This window comes from Heliangelus exortis, chromosome 9, assembly GCF_036169615.1.
Source record: "Heliangelus exortis chromosome 9, bHelExo1.hap1, whole genome shotgun sequence".
In the NCBI taxonomy this organism is placed as follows: domain Eukaryota; kingdom Metazoa; phylum Chordata; class Aves; order Apodiformes; family Trochilidae; genus Heliangelus; species Heliangelus exortis.
The window spans coordinates 13,626,727-13,651,615 of NC_092430.1; the positions used below are offsets into that span (position 1 = coordinate 13,626,727).

The 24,889-nt window shown below is 37.0% G+C and overlaps 1 protein-coding gene across 9 annotated transcripts in view; it reads right to left on the minus strand.

Annotated features, from left to right (window-relative positions):
- The window catches only part of DLG1 (discs large MAGUK scaffold protein 1), a 143,389-nt gene that overhangs the window by 88,260 nt on the left and 30,240 nt on the right, over positions 1–24,889 (minus strand). For 7 of the 9 annotated variants that reach the window (XM_071752195.1, XM_071752192.1, XM_071752191.1 and 4 more), the window contains exon 4: positions 4,510–4,674. In XM_071752195.1, coding sequence (XP_071608296.1) covers positions 4,510–4,674 — 165 coding nt within the window. Of the gene's footprint in view, positions 1–4,509; positions 4,675–13,224; positions 13,432–24,889 lie in introns of those variants that run through there. The other 2 variants (XM_071752196.1, XM_071752194.1) reach the window with 1 other exon arrangement.

The window sequence follows — 24,889 nt, forward strand, 5'->3', positions numbered from 1 at the left end:
CACCCCTTGAAGAATGGTATTATGGGGAAAATCTCTAGAGAGAGATATGTGAAAAAGATCCCGTTAAAGAAAAAAGAACTGAAGAGACTTAGGAATCTGTTGTTACTGCAGGCAGCCACACCATAATATAATTTACAAATGGGTCCAATATTGGAACACTCTCCAATAAAAGCCTTGGGCAAATATTGAAAATATAATGGAATTGTGGTGAATATTGAAATAAAGAGTTTATTACAGCAGGATAGAGATTAATGTTTACCACAGTATTCATGATGTATCTTTCCAGCACAAATATATTTAGTTCCAAATACCAAGACATAATACACAAACACAATACAGAAATATATACAAACCCCAGTCAGGGTCTGCACTTAAATACTGAATTGCCATGCTACATCATAAATAGACAGCTATAAATAAAATATTATCCCTTTCATATATAGGATGCTTTAAACTAAGACAGATTTAAGATAGATGTATCTTTTAATATTAGACCATGACCCATTATTTTGAAACCATATAATAATCTATAACTAAAAGCCTTATTTTTGATTTTGGTTTTTTTTTTTTTTTTCTTTGATAAACTCCCCCAACTTCCAGTCTACAGTTCAAAAATTTGTTTGGTATCATATCATATCTATGACAGATTTCATTTGGTTGGACCTATTTAATAAAAACTAATGTTAAATTCCAAAACGTCAATCTGAAGGTACAATAAAGAAGCCAACTTCAGTGCCACGACTGAAATAAATCCTTTTGTAGCATCACCACCTAGTGGTCTGTCTCGGTAGCAATGTATTGCTTCAATTACAAAGTTCAATTTAATCACATTTTATTTCATAACTACAATGCGAAGTTCCTTGAACTCTCACAAGTTTTTTTTTAGGAACTGGAAAACTCATACAATTAAATTTTGGCATGAGCTGCCTATGTACCTCAAAATATTCCTTAAATTATTTGGGGCAGAATATATATACTGTCCATGATCCTGTACCATTAAACATAAAAAGAGACGCATTAGATGTAGTGTTAAATAGGAAACAAGGCACAAAACCTTCTGGATCAAGTTTACTACTTTGCTGCTTCAGACAAAGTATACAGTTCTACATACTTTAATTGACAAAGCTCCACTTTAACCAAACAAAACCTGTAAGCCTTGTCTCATGTTTAAGCTTTAAACCAGTACAGGTAGTATTGGTTATTTCATGCTAATTGCAAGCATGCAATATCTTACCCCAACCTGAATCCTGAGTAGCCCACCCCTCTGTCAAAGAGATAAACCACCCTGAGCTACTGCAGTACTTAATGTGGAACCATTGATGAACAGAACACTCACATTCCCATCCTCCAAAAATTTGGGATACAGATTTATCTTTTTGGTCATTGAAAACTGCTCTTTGAAAATCATCCACCTGCCCAAGCAAAGCGTAAAAGCTGTTTTAAATCCCAGAAAATCTGACATCTTTTCTCAAGAACAAAAGGTAAAACAGGCATTTGCCTTCTTCACTGCCTACAATTGATGTTCTGTATTACTGCTCTGGCCTGCAGAGATCTTGCTATAAAAAGGTATTCCTCAAAATCTGATTCTACTGCCCTCTGCAGCTTTTCTTAAAAAGCAGGATATGATCATGAAACCAGTGTTTACCTTTGTTCTTAAAACTAATAACCCTGTATTTGAAATTTCAAGCGTATTTAACAATTACTTTTTAAAGCTTCTCCTATTATTCTCTTGTTTAGTGTAATAAACATAATGTCCTCTATTAAATATAGTCTCATTATGCTAATATACTACCGAACAAAGCTAATCAAGATCTTGTTTATTAGCCAAGACCTAGTCCCTACCAAGCCAACATACCAAATCAATTTTACACAGAACACTCTTAACTCAGAGCTGCTGTTACTAATCTCATCTTCAGCATGAGCTATGCTAAAACTATGAACTTCTTGCACATCTTCAGGCCAAATGAAGAGAGGATCGGATGTGTTAATAATACAGTAGCAACCTTGGGTTTTTTCCTTACATAGTCAGGTTTGAGCAAGCAGCATTTATTCTAATAACTTCAAACCATCTCCTGACCAAAAAGAAATTTTCTGAGTTCAAAGGCATTTTATTCTAAAAGATGCCATTCAGACTCTCAGGACCTATGATACTATGGATGCACTACAAAAATCAAGATCTCAATCTCTGATTATAAACCATGCAGAAGTTAACTTCTTCAGGAGAGAAGCAAGTCAGGCACCAGCTTAGTATCAGAACTCAAAGTTGCACAAAATGCTGGTAACCAACTGAGACCTGGACCACCCACCCCCAGTCTTCTGTTGAACAAAGCTGAGATTTCAGTTCTACTATACACTGCTTTTCATACAGTGGTGATTTCCAAGCACTTAGCAATTTTGAGAGAAAGACAGCAGTAATCCTCCTCAGAGATCTAAGATACCAAAGTTTTGAAAAGACTTCCCCGTATATTGTAGCTATACTGAAACACTGCTTAACTTTAAGAACAGTTAAAATGAGATGGAGTTTCTTTCTTCCAGAACACTGCAGCAGAGTTGCACCCAAGAAAAATTTCAGTTTGGATCAGATCTCAGCAGAGACAATCAGTCACACCCATTTCTGTACAACTTTTCTGGGTTATACATCACTGTCTGTACATAAAGGTAAAGCAGTTAGATGAAACTCAATTAAAACATAATAAGGCTTCTATATAATACACTGAATAAAAGCCTTGCTTGTTTGTGGAGACTGCCTGACCTCTTTAAAGTGGAGATCACTCATACAATAGAGAGATAAGAAACTCATCTTTCATCAAATGTTAGTATTTCCAATATTAAATCCTTACTTCAGTATTTCTGAAGTTGGTTATTTGTAAAAATAATCTGAAATGGAGTAAAACAACAGAGAAATTTGGTTTCCCTAAGATCCAGGCTGGCAGAAAGAAACCAAGGTTTCTTCTGCATTCCTTTTAACAGTCTCAAATACAATGAAATAACACCTAGTCAGTTCCAAGAAGTAAGCTTTTCAGTCTAGAATTTTATTTTTTACTTCTGTGAGTTTCTGGACTGGGGAAAGCATTATACTTAATCACTTATTCAGAGTTTGCCTCTTGGATCCCTTTATGATTTCTGAAACACAAGACTAACTGTACCAGGAACTAGGAAAAGCTTGCTGAATAAACAGAGTTGAGCTTAAGTCCTCAGAGATAGTGGATTTTTCTGTTTGCACTCAAAATGTAATGTATTACTTTCTGAATAGCAAAAAATTCAGAGAATTAAACATGTGGAAGCATGTTACTATGTGTCTACCTTCAGAAGCAGCAGATGATTACAGCCATGGCCATTCTCAAAACAAAAGGTTTGTCATACTAGCTTTCTTAAAAGGCTCTTCAGCAGTTAATATAGCCCACTTGGAAAAGGTTTTCATTAGAGTTTAAAGAATTCAGCTTGCCTCGCTCTTGAAGAGTATGAAAACACACAGACAGTTCACAATGGAATTATAAGTAAAAATAGATCACTTTGTTCAATACTAACATATGCAGCGGAACACTAAGCACACTCACTTGCTATAGCTGGTTCCTCTACAGAATCCTAACAAGTCAATTATAAAGTGGTCATACATTCAACAAGATTTTTCTTCACAATAAAAAAAAAAAAAACACAACAAACTGGGAACAAAGCTAGGTTCAAAGCAACTTTTATCTTAAAAGTATCGCAGCACTTGTTGCAGGACAATGCCAGTTTCGGTCATAAAGGATAATACCACACACAAACAATACATGCTAAAAGTAGCAGGCTATAGGCCTACCACAATGTTAGCCCACTTCATCATTCTAAAGCCAAAGTATTCACCAATATCAATTATTTTCCATTTTCTCCTCAAAGCAAGTTACAAAGACTCAGAGGTGTTACAGAAAGCAACATTTAGCAGGGCACACTAAAATATTATGCTATTTAGAACAATATTAAGCTACATCTCCCTGCTAACCCAGTAGACAAAGCTGCCTGCTACAACGTCCTCAAAAACATCATGCTCAGTTTGTCCTCTCCTTTTCAAATCTGTCTTGAAGTTACTGGAGCTGTCTTGAGAGTTATGGCACTGTCAGGTTAAAACCTCCAGAGGCATATATGAAGCTTGGCTTATATCCTTTTCCACATAGCTCTTCAATTAAAATATTTACTAGAAACAAACTCAGAATTGATTCTACAGGATTCTGGTAGAAAACCCAAAATTTAACTGACAACAGAAACTGATATGTCTCTCAAAACTGCACTTGAGACCTTAAGTTACCTACATCAGTTACCCAGGCATTTTACTATCATGCATGTTTAACTAGAATGCCTGGAGCTAAGTCAATGCTTTAACATCTACAATGTGAATTTTATAAATAAGCTGTTTCATTAAAAAGCAGAATCAAGTTGACCTCATGCATTTTCTCCCCCCAGAAAATTTTATCTCTGGAGAGTATAACCAAAACAGTTCACTCTTACTTTTATAACTTTTAAAATGCCTACCTTTACCGGTGAAATATGAGAATGGGAAACGAATCCATGGACATTCTCAATCTGTGACAGATTCTTCTCTGATACATGAACCAACTCTGGACCTGTCACCTCATTGGTAATGTGTGGAGAGCTGTGCTCCTGGGGAGGTGTATCTTCATCCTGATAGCGGTATTTCTGGAGAAGACAATGATAGAGGAAGATCAGTCTACCATAGAAAGATGACAAAATTATCCTGAAAACCTAGATAACACAGAATTTTTTTTTTTCTAGCCCTGTTGAATTTAAGGTGAGAAATACTTTTATTAGTATTTTAAGCTTAAAGATTGATCCCATCTAAGAAGGTTCTCCTCACCTACAACTACTATAAAGTCTCCTCATTTTCTTTGCCTATCTGCATACAGTAACATGCACCCAAAGACTTTTCCAGGTATCTTTGCCCTTTGCTACTTTTTTCCTTACAAACACTTTAACACTACATTACTCACTAATCACAAAAACTCTTGGTACCAACTGCTTTTGTTACCTTGTCCAGCCTTTAAAAACTATAAGCCTCAAAAGCTTTTTTCAAAACTTCCAATTTGGCACAACTACACAAAGATTTTTTTTTTGTCTGCTAAAGAGTTTCAGCTTTTATACCAGGGTATCAATACAGCAATTCACTACTGCTAACTTCATCATGAAACAGTAAAATGAGTGTTTGCTATTAGACAGGTTAAGCTTCCCCAACAAGTCTTCAAACAGAAACACAAGACATTATTCAGTCTTAGTCTAATTAATTTGCATTCAATTTAAAAAAACAGACCTATTAGTTAGCCACCAGGGATAGTCAGACTGTGCTGTATGCACACTTGCAAATCACTACTAAATGGTATTAATGAAATCAGGAGGACATATAATATTCACCTGTTCTCTGGAATGCAGAGTTAACTGCTCAAACAGCACCTCCAAAAACCAGCACATTTACAAACCCAAATGCAAGCTTCACCCCAGTTTCACCTGTGAAGTCTTGGACAATGCTGAGGCATTTCAGGTAGTCCATGCATTTTAATTCTTGTCAAAAAAAAAAGTTGAAAACTGAAGTGCGGGGTTTATTGTGTCTGTAAGATGCACCCCATGATTTTATGACTACAATCACTTTCACACACTACTACTAAACTTCTGGAGTACATAAATCATTGTTACTAGAGGCTGAGCATGTCATGTCATAAAAGAAACAGAACGACCATCTAAACACACAATGGTTTCAAACTTCGAAAAAGCTTTCATATTATTGGAGTATATTCAGGATTTTTAAAAAAACAAAAAATCAGAGGAAATTTATTCTAACAGAATTCTAAGATCTACTACTGGTTAAGTAAAAAATAGTCATTTTCTTCATAATTGTTTTACATATCATTAACCAGTAGACCACTGCAAGTAACCTGTTTGTCTGTAAACACGTGAACACTGCACCAAGGCAGTACTGGATAAACAGTGTATGATAACTCTGTTGACAGTTACTGAAAATACAATTTCAGGCTAACACAAAGACTCCTGGCTCCTCATAGAAAAGTTCTGAAATATCACAAAGTTATAAAGCCTACTAGATAAATCACAAAGAGACTGCTTGAAATGATCCATCAGTTAATAGTTTCCCTTTCTTTGGTGCTGATACCCAAATCAGCAGCAATTGCCCACTTTCTTCTCCTTTACGGGGTTAGACTTGTACTGGTACCAACGCTGATTCAGGCAGGGACTCAAACGAACACTAGACATAGTGCAAAAGGAGAAAGGAAATGAAGATGGGATATCTCTTTTGGAGGTGAGCTACACACCAGCCTACTCTTGTCTTCTGCAGACAAAACAGCAATATTACAGAGTTTTGCCAGTGAAGAAGTGGTTCAATGGAGCAGCTGAAGTCACATAACTGACCTGCACTGAAAGAGAAAGGATTTGTTTGCTCTTCTCTTCCCTGTGCAATGCTGTTCTGCCACCTCTAAGATTCTCTGGGAAACAGGTTAAGTTCCCACACTAACTTAGAAGCCAAAAGAGCTTTACATTTCCCACTGCACTTTACCCATCACAGCCTGTTCTACAGCACCCATCCCCATCCCTGCACCTCCAAACCTCAAAACAACAGCAACAACCCCACACCCAACCACACACCTGCAGGTAGACACTAGAGATGAGGAGTTTCTTTTAGCTGATAACCGATTTATTTTTGTACTTAAAAAATAAAGTTAAAAAAATCATCCACACTATTCAATTCAACCCTTTATTGTTGAGACCATGCGGGATCAAGTTCTTCTATATAAGAATTATGCTTTTGAAGTATCAGGAATTATAAAGTAGAAACAATACAAACATATTTTCTCTATAAATACTAACAATTAGCAGAGAAGCACAAGGCAGAACAAATAATTCCAAAGAGGAAAGCAAGCACATTAAGACTTCTGTTATTACAAGAACCGATATCAAAACACTTAATACTTTCTCCTTTTCTGAATGGCAAAGAAGAAACTGTGAATACTAAGAGCTGTGAAAAATCACAATGATTACTCAAAAAGCCCCAGTTTTTCTAATCTTAAGCAGAGAGGTTTCACGAGATGACCAAGCCAACTTAATAGCTCACTCTTAGCAGAAAATAGTTTTTCCTTTCCTTTCCTTGCAGCAGTGAGATGCAACACTACTCAGCTTCAAATTCTTGTCATTCATCTATTTGATGAAATTGACTTGTTTTAAACTTATGAAAACAAAACCCGGAAAGGACTTGACATTAACTCTCTAGAGTAAACATGATAAACATTAGAAATAGGTAAAAAATTATTGCTTAAAGAATAGTGTTGGCCAAACATAACACTGAATATTAACAGATTGTAAATAAGATCACACTGGAAATTAGCAAAAATAAACACCAGATGTCTAGGAAACCAAATGTCTTGCAATATCAGAGAAAGCAGGAATTCTGCAAGCTTAAAGAAGACAGCACTACCAGTGAAAGTAGTATTTGGATGGACTTGTGACCTGTAGCCAGATCTCAAAAGTTCAGTTTGACTTAAAAAAAAAAAAGACTGGGTAATTACCAAGTTCATCTCAGAAGGGACCTGTGGAAAGCTAGAAGTGGATATTTACAGTTTAATTTTTAAAATATATAGTCACCAGTCAACCAAAATTAACTTACTTTGCAGATGAGTCAATTTCTTTAGGCAAAGTACAGAATTACCCTTGATTATTTTTTTTTTTTTTCTGAAACCAGACACATATATTAGAAATAGATACAAGTAGTTATAATAACATAATGCATATGACACTTAATGGATCAGTATGCCATTATAATTTAGATTAAAAATGAAAAATTGCTGTGGCAAAGGACTGTCTCTCATCCAAGGATGATGTTTCAAAGTTCAAACAGAAGCCAAGGACATGAAGTAGATGAAAATATAATACCCTCAACACTTATTCTGAAAAGTAATACACTGTCCCTGCCCTTTGCAGAAATAATTTTTCAGCCGAGTGCTTCAGGTATCTTATAACTGCTAATTCTCCAAAGAAGTGGAAGCGTTTTGTACTACTTTAGTGTGGAGCAGCACCTCTGCAACACTGTGCCTCCTGACTGAGGTAGTGCATTCAAGTGATCTGGTACAGTCAAACAGCCACCATTCAAAATTGTCCTCCTCTCCCAGGGGCTGTCATTTCTCCAACAAGAATTCAATCAACTGTTTCTGTCATGCCAAGTTAATTCTACTGCAAAATCCCATGCAAATTCCTCTGTGCAGGAGTCTCAAGATAGGGTTTCACAATGCAGCCCAGCTCACCCAGAGGACACATTCAGTCCCTCTAGGTCCACCTGTACAACTTCCTGAACCTTTCTTGCTGCTAGTACCACCTGACTTCAAATGGTGACCAAGCTCAGCAACCTAACCCAGCAGAATGTTTGTTGTCTCTTCCAGCAATATTAAATTCTCTTTAATTCCCTAAATTGGCTCACAAGATGAGACATGCAGTACTGCAGTCATAATAGGGAGAAAAGCAGGTAAACAGTAGGACCAACCCATCTCATAGTGGCTAGCAGACCATTTCTCCACTTATAATCAAGAGAATCCAACCCTGCACCAAAACTCAAACCCAGGCTCCAAGGAGACGCCCTGGCTTGGAAGAGACAGCCAAGCACTGGGCATGAAAGATCAAAGGAAATTTTTTTAAAAAGCAGGTGTGGCAAAGCAGCTCTGAACTTGCAGGCAGACTGCCTCAGCTGTTTATCTTGGAAGTTTCCCAGCACTCAATTAGGTAGGAGCCAAGCACTTTAGCCACTTTTAAGAAGCTTTATAGAATGCTGTAGAATTTATAATAATAATTTAAAGTCCAAAGCCACCAAGTGCTAAATATTTAACACATACCTCTGATGGAAATACTACCCCAAAGCATACAGTTGCAGATGTACAGGTGTGTCAGGGTTAATTAAAAAAAAATTCTCTTGTAATGCAACATAGTTAAGATTATTTCTTCAGGCTAGATTATACTTTCTGTAAGTTTTGAATTGTCACCAAACACTACAGGCAAAGTTATTTGCTGGTGTAAACTAATGAAAAATCCACTTACTTTAACAAAACTAGTTTACATGAGACAAGTAGATGGCCCAAATTAACCACAGTGAAATCATTCCTTGTGTTATGTGTTTAGGCCCACAGCCTCCCTGCTTCAGTTCCCAGTTCTAATGGAGTTAGACAAAAATAAGGATGAACAAAGTTATCTGCAACAACTTGCAGAATAAACAAGGATTTTGTGGACATTTTGTAACATTATTTTTCAGAATACACATCACCTGTTTACAGACAATGCACCAAAAAGCTTTTAGAAACTCATTCTTTAAAAAGTTCGCTTTAGTCTACCTAAACTCTTGACTGCATTTTAAAAAGAAGATATTTCAGATTAATACATATTGCAACCCCTAGTGATAATTAAGTTGTGGTGTTTTGGTTTGGGTTGTTCTTTTGTTTTTTGTTGGTTTTTTTGTTGGTTGTTTGTTTTTTGTTTTGTTTTTGGGTTTTTTTGTTATCCTTTAAAGAGACATTTTACTGAAACAGATATTAAAGGAAATTATTTTTAAAATACTTAAACAATCCCTTGTCCTAAACCAATTACCTATACGCACAACAGTACGCAATGCTAGTATTCCATAGATTAAAGAATGTCATATTCATGGACTGAAAATTATTTATGCAAGGACACCCTTAACTACCAGGTAACTTTGTGAAAAAAAAAAATGCAAGGTAGCAGTAACTACGGTTCTCTTTATAACAGGATGTGTATCAAAATCCAGTTCATATTAGATGCATCCATCAATTCACCATTTTATGTGAAAGCAAAATTTAAAACACAATAATATATCTTTTCTACAGTCAAAGAAAAAAAATCAGTGCTAAAACAGCTTTAATACAAAGGTGACAGGGTGCTAAAGAAAAAATATAGAAGTTGCTAAATTGACCTCCTTATACTCACACTTCCCTTCTCCAGATTTTAGCCATCCTCAATCACATAACAATACGACTCCCAAGTTACTGCACAATTCTAGTAACAATAATTACAAACAAAACCCAGGAAAGCACACAGCCTGACTTACACAGTCTGTTCCCAGCTAAGTTTTCATTTTCAAGGATACAAGTCCAGCCCATCTTTTGAAAGAGGTTAAGAATGAGACAGGACTCTAATACGTAAATTTAATTCAGTTAGTATATAGAAGGTCCCAAGAGCAGACCCTCTTTGATGCAGTATGAGCAGGCAGCATGATAAAATAAAGTAGCTTTTGACCATTTGCACCGTTCCCTGGGTTTCAATACCTGTCCTTGTTCAGTCACTGCTCCACCTTAGAAATTAAACTAAATCTGAAAAGACTCCTCAAAAATTATTCCAGCAACCAAAGGTGTCAGGAAACACTGCTTTCCATTCAGCATGTCTCCTCCTGAATAAAAGGACCAGGATGCATTATGTCAAATGCAGATTAGGAGAAAAATCAGTAGGAAAATATGATACCTAGAAGTTCTTATAGAATCCCCACAAGAACCTAACCTTTACAACTCTGACAGCCTAATAGCATTAAGCAGCAAATAAGCTCCAACAACTTCAACAGCAGCAACAATGCAGTCAAATTTTGCATGATCTTGCTAAAACATCAGTAACCGGAAACATGGAGTATATGAAGATGCCAAAGTGTTTCACCAACTTCCCTGTAGTCTATTGGAAGTGCTAAACCAGAAACTAGTGCTTGGGAAAATAATAAAATGCCTTCCTCATGGAGGCAAAGAAAAAGATAAATAACATAAGGTATGATGCTCTGCTATTGCAGAACTGAAGTTAACTTGGGAACTCCTTGTTTGTAAGAATGGAGCAGTTTATGAAATTCAAATACTTCCTCTTTGCAAGTGAACAGCAATTCACACTGAAAAGTTAAAAGCCTGGGGCTCACAAAAGAAACTTCAGTCATGTAAGAGAAGAGGATAGGTGTCTGTGGATTTTCAGAACTTCACTGATCATGGATTAGGACACACAGTTTTATTTTCAAATTAGGCCTCAATATGTGATCAACTGAATGACTTGAAATATTAGAAAAGTCTTTTTGATCTGTGTCTTTGTTCTTTCAAACACAAGTTCAGTACTTTGAGTAACTGCTTTATGCACTGTTTTCTTTCAATAATTAGAGCTAAGACAAAAACAGAAGGCATTTTACCCCCTGGCATTTTACCCCCTGCCTCCTCAGGACCGTTTCAGTTTGACATTGTATCTTTAATAAAACCCGCACAGAACATGTTTATTTAGGTCAGAGTGTTCCATCAAATGTCAAAATGCACAGCCAGTGTTAAATGTAAGTATTTACGTAATACTTCATGCTGTGGATATCCAGAAATGATACAACAATTTAAGACACATTTACAAAAAATACCAGAAATAGTCATAGTGAAGAAGTTCACTTATTCCAGAATGCCAGGGAAAGGGACCAAAAAAGGAACAGTCAGATAGTGAATGTTCTTTTCTTATGTGGTCAAAAAAACAGAAAATGGAAAACACTATTTCATAGGACTATTTGTGTGAGGTGAATTCTTTCTTTGTGTAAAGGACTGAACAGGTCATCCTGTGTTACTGCTTCACATTGTTATTTAAACATTGACTGATTCCAAGGCTCGCAGAGGCCAAGAGTATTTTATTTTTAGTACAATACAACCCCGCAACTTTTCTTCAAAAAATAATAAGTTCCTAAAGCAAAATCTCTCTGCACTACCAGAAGGGTACAACTATTTAAACCTAAATCCTTCACAGCTCATTTGGGATGTAGAGTATCTACTTTGTATTAACAGCAATACATGTTTGTTTAAAGATAATTAAAGGCTCTGCCTGGAGCACAGCAGGCCAGCCTGGGGCTCCCCAGTAGCACACCCCACATACGGGGCCAGCTTCTCCCCAGGGGCTGGGGGGGTGATGGAATCAAAGCAAGGTAAGAAGTCATTAATGCATTCAGACAGACAAAGAGAGCCCCTGACATGAGAGTACAGTAGAAAATGCCACCATCGCTCAGTTCCGACACAAAATGCCCAAAGTGGATTCTGGATGTTGGCTGGATATTTTTAGTTTAGTCTTAAAGTGAACAGCATCTCTCCTCTGCACTTGAACTGCTAAAATGGAAACCAAGATAGTATTTTCATTCTGTGCCCTTCTCTCCAAGTTTATTGTTTAAATATGATAAAATCCTACAAATAAAAAGGGGTGTGCAAGTCTACAAAAAAGATAGAAATCTTAACTTTAGAGCAAATGCTTTCCAAATTGTTTAAAAAAATATATGTCTAACATCAATTGAAAAATGCTCTGGACGCATGAAAGATCCAAAACATGGCAAATTCCAACCTAGGTGACATTTATTCAACATCAACATTTTGCAGTATCCCTCTAAAAATGCACCACATATATGCATATGTTTATGCGTACACACACAACCATTCCTAACTTCAAAAATAAAAACTCGTTTAACTGCGTTTTGTTAAACACAATGAGCACTGACTTGGGAACACTGCATATGCAAAATAAGTTTGAGAGATTTCTGAATCTCTGTCTCACAAGTTACTTCACATACATTTCCCTTTAATTTTCAAGGGGCTTTCCAGTACTTTGTGCTCTCATCATATCCTTCACGTTACACAATGACTTCAGTTAAAATAACAGTTTTAACAACACAGAATATATTCTGTTTACTATTTGGAGAATAACCAAATTAGATATGTTTTATTACTCCAAAATCTAAGCAGTTGATGTAGTCTTAAAATGACTAAATGCCCGAGGGCACTGTTAAATCCAAACCTGCCACTAACAATTGCTTCCATCAATATGATGTCAGGAGGCATTTCCAGCCCTGCATCTCAGTGCAAGTCTCTTGTGTATTTAATTCTCTACCGCTGAAGAAAATGAAAGCCAAGTGCAATAAACTGATTACATGATGATTAATGCTGATTAATGGAGAATGACGACATTTTACATGCAGCACTCAGTAAATTCAAAATATTGTTCAAAGGGACCTTTAAACAGTAGGAATGATAATTCAATACTTCCAACACGGACACCAGGAGCTCTGGTAATAAGTAAGGTATGGAGCAAAACACACCCTTTTTAATCGGAAATTGAAGGTACAGTTACATTAGATATAATGTCAATCATTCATTAAACTCAGCTTACATTTCCAGGAAAGTCCTTTTATAGACCCACCTTACATCCAAACATTAAAGATATTGTGTTGTTGGTACACGCTACTTTACAGTGGCAAAGCATCGGAGAAAAACAATCCAAGTTTTTTATGCTAGGAGACATTTTTTCAGACCCTGTGCACTTCAATCGATCCGTGATTGAGATTCCAGAAAAATGCCTGTGTAAGCGCTGCTTGCTGCCTGTCTTTGACATTTAGTCCATAGTGTTAAAAAATAAGCCTTTATATAAATAGGTTGAGTCCTTCAGGAAGAAAAAAAAAAAAAAAAAAAAAAAGAAAAAAAAGAGCTTCACAATAGAAACCAGACCTTTAAAAAAAAGCAAAGAAAAAATCCTGCATCCATTTTTGAAATTTTCAAGTCAGCTTTATGTTTAATTACGTTAGCATCAGCTTCAAGTGACAACTGGCCCGAAGTAATACTCGGATCCGCTCAGCCAGAACCCGGGGTTAGATCCACCGAGGCAGCTCCACCTGCTGCAGTGCAAGGTCTGTCATCTCCTCCATGAAAACAGAAGCAACTCCAGCAGAGCCACTCTGCTCAGTGTGTGCTGGTTGCTTAGGGGAGGGGCGAGATGTTGCAGCAAGGGACTCGTTACACGGCCCGATGGAGAGAAACCCAACACTTCCTGCGAGGTGCTTTCGCACTGCACCAATGAGCATGTGAAAACCCGCTTCAAAATCAGCTGTGCATAATTATAAAACCAGGGAAGTTGTAGCTTAACAGCAGGGAATTTGCTGAGCTGCAGTTTACAGTAGCTTTTTTTCAAGGAAGTGTCAGCAGACCACAAAACGAATGGCTAGAGGATATTTAATCCTCATTTTCAAACATTAAAAATTCAAGGTTATTTGACACATATTGCAAAAATGCTTTAACAGTAAAACTCCTAATGGTCTACCAAAAACAACAAAAAACACAGCTACAGAAATACATGAATATTCTCCAATTTCAGCACACACTGAAATCAGAGGGTGCTATTTTTTCCCCAGTTATCACTAGGAAATCAGGAATAATCTGGACTATGCATCAGTTTGGTTATGAGGAGCTCTCAGTAAAGCACTTCCAGCAACTGTACATGTAAAGCAAAGCAGTTTGAAGAAAAAGGCTTCTCTCCTTAGAACTGAACTAAGTGGGCACTCTTCAAAATGGTTGGGGGGTTGTTTGGGATTTGGGAGGGGTTTTTTTGTTGGGTTTCTTGTTTGGTTGGTTTGGTTTTGTTTTTGTTTTTTTACTTCAACCCTGTAAGGATTAAAACTTTATTTCTTAATGTACTGGAGGTCCTAAAGAATTTAGTGTAATTATATATTTTTTAAAATTGCATTACAGAATTTGATTTAAAATTGTGATTTCTCTGTCCTAAAAACTAACAAAGCTTTGCAAAAAAGCAGTGAAAAGTTAGCCATCATTTCTATTTTTAATTGTACTGAGTGGTATCATAAAAAAGCACTTAAGACTTTCAGAAAAATCCTGTTAGGTGACTTGACTGTTCACCTAAATTTAAACCTATAACAGCCTTCTGTCATCTCCCTTTTACTTCGTTTGGTTTACCTGATAAGCACCCCCTGACATAGAAACCTTAATGTAGTGTAAAAGTGCCATCTACGCTTACAGCTCAGAAGTGAGTAACTTCATGAATTATACTGAGCCAGTCATCTTTATATAAATGTGTAGATTGATGCAAGCAAAACTAAGGCAAGATGTCTGGAGAAAAATGTGTAATTCAGCCCACAGTAAACCTCGAAATAAACTTCATTTGCATGAGCACTTCTTTCTTGGTAGAATATCCCAGGACTACCAGGGACAGCATTTCCATACTTACAAGCATAGTTTTCTGAGCACCATGTGCCGTGACCTACGATTTTTCTCAACCAGCCTCAGACATCATCCTCCACAGTAGGGCATCTTCTGCATGCCAATGCAGCAATAGGGGTAGGACCAAGCGAAAAAAAAAAAAAAACTGTTTTCCTTTAGCTGGCTGATGGTCACAGTACACAGTCTCTTGTCTGAAGAAATAGGGCAGAAGACAACTGAATATATACTCAAACAGCAGACATTTAAAAAGGAAAAAATGCACAAGGGGAAGGAAAACAGTCTCCGAGCAGTCTCTTACCAAATGCAAGAACCTTCCTAATCTACAAAATAACCTCTTCTATGTACCACAGATCCATCAACAGTCCATCTTACATCCATATTTCTAAACAAATTATAATGATATAATTTTGTAGAAAAATAACACAGTCAAATGCATGGCAATTTCATGACAACAAATGAAGTCAGCATCAAAACCAGTTCTTGAATGTCACAGAAATAGCTTTTTGCAATGCAGAAAATATAAGCCCTGATGTGCCATGGGCATAGAAGAATCAATAAGAGAAAGATGCAGACTACACATCTACAAAGGATTCCATCAGTAACATACAATAAAGAAGAGAAAGCTTAAGTAACTTCAGGCAATTACATCGACGTTGTTGATGAAGGCTACATAAAACATATGAATCTCTCAGCCATACATTTTCAGCTGTAACCAAATAAATTGGCTATACTGCAAAACTGTCATAATTGTGGATACATTTACAAATCTTGATGTTTACAAGCTTAAGACCACAATAGTTAAGCTTCTATAATTAAAATACATTCTTGCATATATTAAAATATATAACAAATATAAATATACTATATATATAAAAATATATTATTGCAACACAGGATGTTGACATGATACAAATGTTAAAATTACAATTTTTAATCAAACTACCTAAAGAAACCAATCAGTATTTTTTAAAATTCACAGTACACACACAGTAACCATTTCATCAATCCATGTGTTCTACTTGTATCATCAATGTAACACAGCTTAGGAAACAGCAATTTCATAGCAAGTAATACCAGGAGCTTTTAATGAAATGAGTAAGTGAAGGTCTAACTTGGCAAATGTACCAACTCTTTAGACTGCCAAAAGGAAGGGGAAAAGCCTACACCAACCATAATTCTTTAGGTACAAGTATCACTGCAGGCTCCTGTTAAACTGGTGGGAGTCTAGTTCAGGTCCCTCTTTCTCAGAAGCCTGAATTGGTATACTTCCAGGATACTTAATAAAATCCAACAAAAGGAAACAAAGATGCTTTTCAGCATAAACATTATTTAAATCTAATAAAACTTAATTTAATATCTGGCCTGCATAATCATAGTCTGTATGGTCTTGAAAGAATACATAGAATTTCAAAATTACCTTCTATGAAGAAACTTATATACTGGTTTAATATTACCTCATAGTAAAGGAGCACTCTGCCATAATGGCTGTAGTGATTCCTAACTCAAGGACTTGTAATTTTATATGTATTTTCTATAAGGTAAATGTAATGTGAACACTAATTTCATAACAACCAAAGTCTGGTGCAAACTGCAGCCATCAGCACCCATTAAGCTTTTTTGGCTTTGCAGTTCATGTTCCCTTAGTATCAGATGACCATCCAAGCCAATTTTAAGAAAGCAGCCAAAAACTGTACTGCTTGTTCCTGTATAATAATCTGCCCAGTGTTTTCAGGCAAACAGGTTTATTTACTAAAAACACTATGAGCTGAAAATTCCCCATTTAAAGGGTATCTTTAGTAGGTTTCCATACCTTAAAAGCACCCTTTTTTGAGATTCACAGGTATACATGTTTGCAGTTTAACCAGCAGCCACCTTTACACCTCCAGTTCAGAACACCCATGTGCATCTGCCCTTTTTAAGGAGCTTCAGACAAAATTTGCAGTGCCCACTGAATCTGACACATACACACTGAAAATAATCACCACCAAACTCTCAAAAATTGAGAGAATATTTTATGTTGCTTTGACACCAACAACAGAAAAATATTTTCTGGAAGAATTCATACTATAAATACAGCTGTCTGTATCTTAAGTTTCCAAAATCTTGAAGAATACCTCTGACCCCTTAGCTTCAGATGGAAGGATAAAAGATACTTGGGAAAGAGAAACTTTATTAATAGTAGCCTTTTTTAAAACTTGTCCTGCAATGGCATCTAAGCCCAGAATAGGTCCTATGAATAGAAACTTTTCAGTGGGTGTTCGCGATTTTTCTTCCAGTTTATTCCAAGTCTTAAACTGTTAAGAGTAAGACAGATCTGGGACATCACACCAATGAGGTCCTTCATAAGCCTTTTTAAGTCAAGCTGAAAACCAGACAAGAATACCTTTCTTCCCAACTGAGTGACCATCACTATGAGCATTTTTATAAATTTGCTTTTAGACTTCTCTTCAGCCCAAAACAGAGAATAAAAATGGAATGTCATATTTAAGAAAAAACCCAAAGATGTCTGTGTTATGATTACCTTCATATGCAAAAATAGTCAGACTTCAAAAATCAATTATCAAATAATCAAAATAATAACAGTCTGCAGAATATTCAGAAGAAAAACTGCACAAAAAAAAAAAAAAGATCTGCCTGACAGCTACCACTGGGTAGAGGTCCTATGTATTCAAAGTGTTATTCTGAAGATATTTAATCATATCACTCATCTGCCAGCTTCTGCCTCTTGGTAATTCTAACACTAGCGATTAATTTCAGCCAAATTGACTGGAGGGATAGAAGCCTGAGGATCATTTGCAAGTGTCTCAGAAGTAGGTAGTAGGCAAGGGAACAATTATCAAAAAATCCCCACCAAAGGAAGAGTGAATTAAAGAGACACAGAGTGGAATCTCTTCCTCCTCTGATGTTTTGAAAGTACTTCAGCACTACTGGACTATGCCTTTACATATTTAGTTGCCACAAAAGTTCCTGAGAATTAGAGAGGTTATAAAATTGGCTGTTATGACTGCTATGAAATCCAAAATCCAACGTTAGTTTTTTGTTTCCTAGCTCGAGACCACCAAAATCCAGAGAACACCTTCAAAACAGACAAAAATAGTTTCTTTTGCTAGACATTAGGTTTGATCCAATAAAGAGGATGTAAGTGCAGCAGATAAACTGAAACCCTACACGACCTTCTCCATTAAAATCACTGTAGAAAATTAATTTTATGATCTCTAGAAAGTCTGTAGAAGGCTGACGCTGGATGACAGGTAGGCACCCACCCAGTCCCACCTTCACACACACACATAGAAAGATTATAGAGAGAATCAGTTTTATTGCTGAGCATGATAAAAAATACAGAGTATCTTTTCAGTCAGTCTGGGTCAGATGTTCCAGCTCTGTCCCCTCACAACCTCTTGCCTACTTGTTATGGCAGTAGAGTGAGAAACAGAGGAGGCCTTGACACTGAGTACTATTCAGCAATAGCTAAAACTCTGGTGTCTTAATCAGCTGTTTGTCACAGTCTAAATCATAGCAACATATGGGCTGCTGTGAAGAAAAATTAGCTCCATCTCAGCCAAGCCCCGTACAAATCTGACCTAAGAAGTCCTCAAAAATTAAAAACTGAGATATTTGCATGCAAAAAAATATTGCTGAGATCACTCTTAGAATATATGGCAAAGTTGTCTTCAATGGGTTGCTCCTATCTGTCCACAGAGAAGGAAAAAAGTATACATTTTTAGCCCTAGATAGTTCCAAATCCTTATAAAGATTTCTAGGGAATAACAGACACTTAATCAAAGATAAAGCTGACAGACTCTAAAATCTCAATAAGTAACAGACCTTCTGAAAGACCCAAAGTTACAGCCTTGTTCCATCTCTTTCCCACACCTTTACTGAAGCTTCCACCCGGTTTGTATTTGAACTGGATAGACCCTAAAATCAAGTGATAAATATAATTATCCAAGCATGGACATAGTTTCAAGACTGTAGTCAGTGGGAAAGATTGAATGGAGCACAGTGTGATTAGCTGGGACTGCTCTGCCCATTGTAAAGATGAGGCTGGAGCAAGGATCTGATTTATCACTCTGGACTCTTTCCTGTAGGACTCAGGGTGACTAGGCTATGCATGTCCTCCAAAACATCATCTTCTTCAGGCATCTACAGGACTGAGACAGAAAAGTAGTTTGATTCAGACAGTCATGCAGGAACTGCTGGGGGCGAAGACAATGGGAGAAAAGAGAGACTTCTTTGAGGTTTATTCCAAAGTGGATAATGTATGAAGATCTCTCAGCTACTGAAGGATTGCTCAGAATCTGAGTCATACCATCCTGTCTTTTCAAAAGAGCTTCTGTTGGAGGATCAGTTGTCAATACTGGAATACCTTTGGCCCATGAAACGTAGCCAAGAAAAGTAGCTCTGCCGCTGAATAACTCAAGGTATTAACCAAGCAGCTGTGCCTCCACTAAAGAAATAAGGGCACACAGGTAAAAAACAAGTGAAAATGAGGGAGAGGAAATTACGTGCCCTTTATCTGGTGAAGTCTCATACTACTCCAGATCCCTTTCAATAGACCTTCATGCATTCTTAACACAAAATCAAGAAAAGACTGTAATTTAACATATTTCTGCTCTACTGCTTTGACGCAGCACCAGAGTAGAGGCTAAGAGCCTCTCATAGCCATTGGAGATGAAGGGATTGCACAATACCAATAACTTTCTTTTTTCACCACTGGAGACAGTGAGAAGGTTGTTCCCAAAGAGAAACACAAATCAGCCCCCCTCCCGCTGCTTTAAAAAGAAAGGGTAAAAACAAATCACAGTCATAAAATAATTCATTGAGTACAACAGAATCCAGACAGCAGTATTGTTTTGTTGATGCTTAAGTATCTGCCATGCATTTCTGAGTACAGAGAGGACTGTCACTGGTTGCATAAGAAACAACTGTTTTCAAAAAGATTTTTTTCATAAAACTAAGTTGGTACAATGCTTAAATGGGAAATCCCCATAGAAATTTCTTCTGACATTTGAATAAATTTCAACATCTCAAAAACAGAGCTGATTCCTTCTCAAAAGGAAAAGATCCATAATGCTACTACTCAACTCCAATGGATAAAGGAATTTGCCTCCCTACAGTTTCAACTCATTGCAAGTCCATCATTTTCTCCATCTTAAAATGCAAATCCTCTTACAGGAAAGGACTAAGATTGTCATCTCAATCCAGATGAGAAGAACACTGGTGATTTACATGAATAAAGACGACTGTGACTGCCTGCATGCCTCTCACCCTTTTTACATTTTCTGGGAAACTAAAAGGTAAAGGGGAAAGTTGCTAGATGGCACAGAACAGACAGGCAGAGATCAAGGCTTTGAAAGCCTTCTGGCAGAGCCTCCTGAAGCTTTCTCATCTACAAGTTAAGGACTCACAGGCAGAACAAACAATGTCACATGGGTTGAAAATCTGCTGGACCACCAGGCTCAAAGTGTGACTGAGAGCACAGTACCTGACCAGCAGCTGTAACAAGCCAAACACCCCCATATTGCTTGGCATTTTCACTAGTTGCTGGCAAGATGACACATGGCACAGCCCAAGCAAACTGACAGGTGATGCTCTGCTTAAGTGGCTAATACAAGAAAGTGCAGGACCATAACACAGATCTCTGTGACCTGGAGGACAGAGTCACAAGGTGGTTCATGAAGCTCAACAAGGAGATATGGCAAGTTCTGCAGCAAGGACAGAACAAAACCATGCACTGGTACTGGGAATAACAGCTGTACTGAAAAGCAAACAATAGTTATGGAGGACAGGTGTGTAAGAGAGTAGTGATGTGTGAGGTGTGGTGAGGACAGGTGTGTGAGCAGTGCAAGCTACAGTCTAGGGTAGAGCCAATACTGCTAAAAAGTGAGTATCGTTCTCTCCAATTTTTAAAAAATTGTTTTCTAACAGTTTCTGCTTTTGTTAGCAGGTATCTCTCTTAGGTAGACATTAATATGGTAGCCAGTTCAGTAACATTCTCAAAACTTGCAAATAAGGAGGGAAAAAGTAATTAACAAGCTGGGGGAGGAGGAGAAAAAAAAAAAAAAAAAAAGAGGAAAAAAAAAAAAAAAGAAAAAATAAATTGGAGGGTGAGGGTTGTCTTATGCCTTTTAAAAACTGAAAACAACAGTTACAACTTAAGCACAATGAAAGAACAGCAGAAGTGAGAAGGTGGGAACTCATTAACTTCAGGTCCATGAAGGAACCTCAAATCACATTTTCTTAGAGCAGGTTAGCATATCTTAATGCTGCCTACCACAAAATAAAGCCTTTATTCTCACATTAAAAATCACTGTCAAATCAAAGACAAACTTTGCCAAGAATTCAAACAGTAATGCTTTACATACATTATTATTACCACATGCCATTTTCCTGATAGCAAGTTTACTCCAGTCTACCCTGGTTACTAATGCTTTCAAATCATTTTCTGCTCTTCCAAAACTTAATCATTTGATAGAAGGTACATGGAACACCCCTTATTATAGCAAAAACACAGGAGGTGCTTTGACTGGCAATGAGGTCTGAACCTGCTGACAGCAACCTTCAGAAACAGGTATCAAGCAACTCACAACCATTAAAGCATACAGATACCAAACAATAGCTTAAACTTACTAGTACATTTGAAACTTCAGCAGCTTAAATCAAACTTCACTTTGGTTTGTATTTGTATCCACAGTTCATGAAGCGAATTTTCAAATACTGATGCTAGATTCAATCCTACTTATCAACCCTAGAGCCTCTGCATATTAAAACACCTTTCTAAACCACAGTACTTCAGCAGGAATCTAGGGCAACACACACCAGTCCTTAAGAAACCCCAGCAATTGCTGGCAAACTAATGGCACAACTCTTCAAAACTCAGTATTTCTCTTCAGTGTATTTCAGCAACATCCAATACCTTACAACAAAAAATAGGGCCCTACTTCAGCTTTGAAATTAGTTAGGGCCCAAATACCTGAGTGAATGTGACAGCATGTTATAGCAAATATAGGTCATTCTCCCCTTCTCTGTCCCTTCTGTTGCCTTTGAAACATCTAGAAAATAGGACTTTAACTAAAAAGATAGAGGAGGTTTTAAGCCACCAAGTGGAGGAAAGCTATTAGTTCAGAAACTAGTTCAAATTTTCAAAAAAGAAACATGGACAAAACCAGAAAGTAGTACTTCTCTGTATAATTTTCAAACGTTCACAAACCTTGCCTATGAAGAACATTTCTGATGATCTCATCTGAGAAATGTAGCAAGAAAAATCATTAAGGTACAGAGAATAACATTAAGAATAAAGATACTTGGTGACTTCTATTGAAGAGAAAATTGACAAATCCCTTCACCTTATTTTAGGTCAAGCAGCTGAACAAGGGAACAGGATACGAGATCTTCAAAAACATGAATGGCATAGAAAAGGCATATAAAAAGCAGTAACTATTTATAGCAACACAGACAATTAGCATTAGCAGACAATTAAATTATGCCACAAATGTGTGAAAAAAAACCAACTACTGTAGAACTCTTTGCCAAGGACATCAAATGTTCAAAAAGAAACTACAAAATAGTAAATCAAACTTAGACCAAGGTCTAATGAAAACATACAAGTGTAATCACTATCTCTGGAAATCTTGAAGATGCTGCCTGCTAGAGTAGGGCAGCAACTGAAGTGGGCACTTGTCTTTTCCTTACAATGTTTTTCCTAAGATGAATTACCAGTGGCACTCAGAAAGAGGGTCTTAGGCTATGTGGAGTTTTTGGACACAGATGTTTTTCCATACATCATACTCTCCTCAGTTTCTGTGAACCAGCTGTTAAGAATAAATATACATTATTGCTATTTTGTCAGGAAAATTCCTTTTTAGTTTGTAACCAGAGGTTATATGTATATAAGGAGTATTACATAAGGACCATGTCTCACACTTACCTAACAGAGAAGGCATTTTTGATAGGTGTAAAGGCACTCCAAACTACTTAGCAAGCAGAAGAGCACTTATCTTCCTCTCTCCCCACAGCACTGCAATCTGACCCGTCAATAAAGGAGTCAGGTCACAAGAAAGCACACTGCATTCCTTTCACTTCAGTTCTTATGCCACTTCCCCCACTGGAAATAAGCTGTGTGAGGCAATCAAGGAATTCAAAGCACTATCCTTTTTTTAGGTAGGAATGTCTCTGTTCGTTTGTTAATAAATTAAAAGAACAACAAAAAAAAAAAATCTTTCAACAGCAACTATGAAATTCTTATTTTCTTTCCAAGCTGCATTTCGAACTCTGTGTAAGTGATCTTACTTTAAATGTTTGGCACTAGGTTTTCATATCAAGTTGTTAAGAACTACTTCTGTCAACTAAAGCAAAACACTTGGGAAAAAAGCAGGACTAGTTTGTTTAAAGTATATTCTAAACCTGTACAAGCTGCCTGTTGTGAAAGCAGCTAAGATTTAGCTTCTGCATATTCCAGTACACATTGCCTGGGACTAACACATGGTACAACTGAACTAAACCAACGGGAAGCAGTAAAGAGGAGGAAGAGTGTTGCTGCACATGAGAGATGGGATATATCAGTGGTCTCCTGAATACAATCCAGCTAGAAGAAAGCAGAAAACATTAACCAAGGCCTAATTATTGCTACATACATTATGCACAACAGCACACTCAGCCCTCTAGGCAAGAATAAATCAGATGGAGAGTAAGAAGCTTAAGATATGAGAAACTCTTGCCAATTGAACCCTCACTTAGTGCTTGGTTCACAATATTTTACAGTGCTTCATTTTTAAAGAATATTGGTACTCTGACAGATTCCACGTGCATCACCTACTCCTGACAGAATCCCAGAGACTCAGATCAACTCAAGGCTTCCACTGGGCATCTTGAGTACTGGTTAAAGAGATGCCAATACAGTGACAAGAGAATGGAAAAGGAAGGAAAATTACAGAAGGTTTAACACACTGTTCATTGTAGTGTCTTCAAAAGCCATACAATACAAAGGGCAGGACAAAGTCTTCACATTTCTATTATCTTCATTTGATGTTATAAAGGAAGTCATCAGCACTGAGAACACTTCTGTACTACTTGTGTGTCATGGAGAACACACAAGTTTAAATCAAGAAAGAAAAAGGGTGCAAACAGTAGTTGCCAAAGTTTACAAAAGACCTTTAAATCATTTAATGGAAAAAAACAGTTCAGCAAAACAAACAGTTCAGTGTTGCTAGCTCTCACATTACAGGAAATCAATATCCAGGCTCTTGAGGGCTGGAAATAATTCCATTTTATCAAGAATAACTACATGCATGTTTTTTATTGTGGAAGTGGAAGGAAATTAACTGTGCAAATTACCAAAGTAAGCTGGGAATTTAAAAATATAAGTACTAAGATTTTACAGATTCATAATCAGCAAACCAACAACTTAGTTCTATCAGTTGACCAGTAACCACAGCTACAGTAACCAGTAAGTTGATACTACAATTCTGTGATCTTTCCTGCCAGTCAAAAGGACCTTATCACATATTTCAACCCGTGGCAGAGGAACCTTTGCCAAGTTCTCTGAAGCGCAGATCGCCGCGTTGTCCCGCTGTTGTTAAGCTGCATTAGCAGCAGAGGGCGGCATTTCTCCATCGCCACTCGAAAGCATTTCTCTGCTTCCCAAAACCGGCATTTAAAGGTAAGGATGTAAAACAAGAACCTATAGTACGTCACATTCTTTTTTCCAAATTCTTCATTTTACAAAAAAAAGACTTCACAGCCTAAGACGACAAACCAAAAAATCTACTATTATATCCAAGCATCGGAACTGAGGCAAAGACAAAAGCAGAGAAAATACAAGTCAATTCTGCCAGAAAATTTTTAAAATTCATTATAGT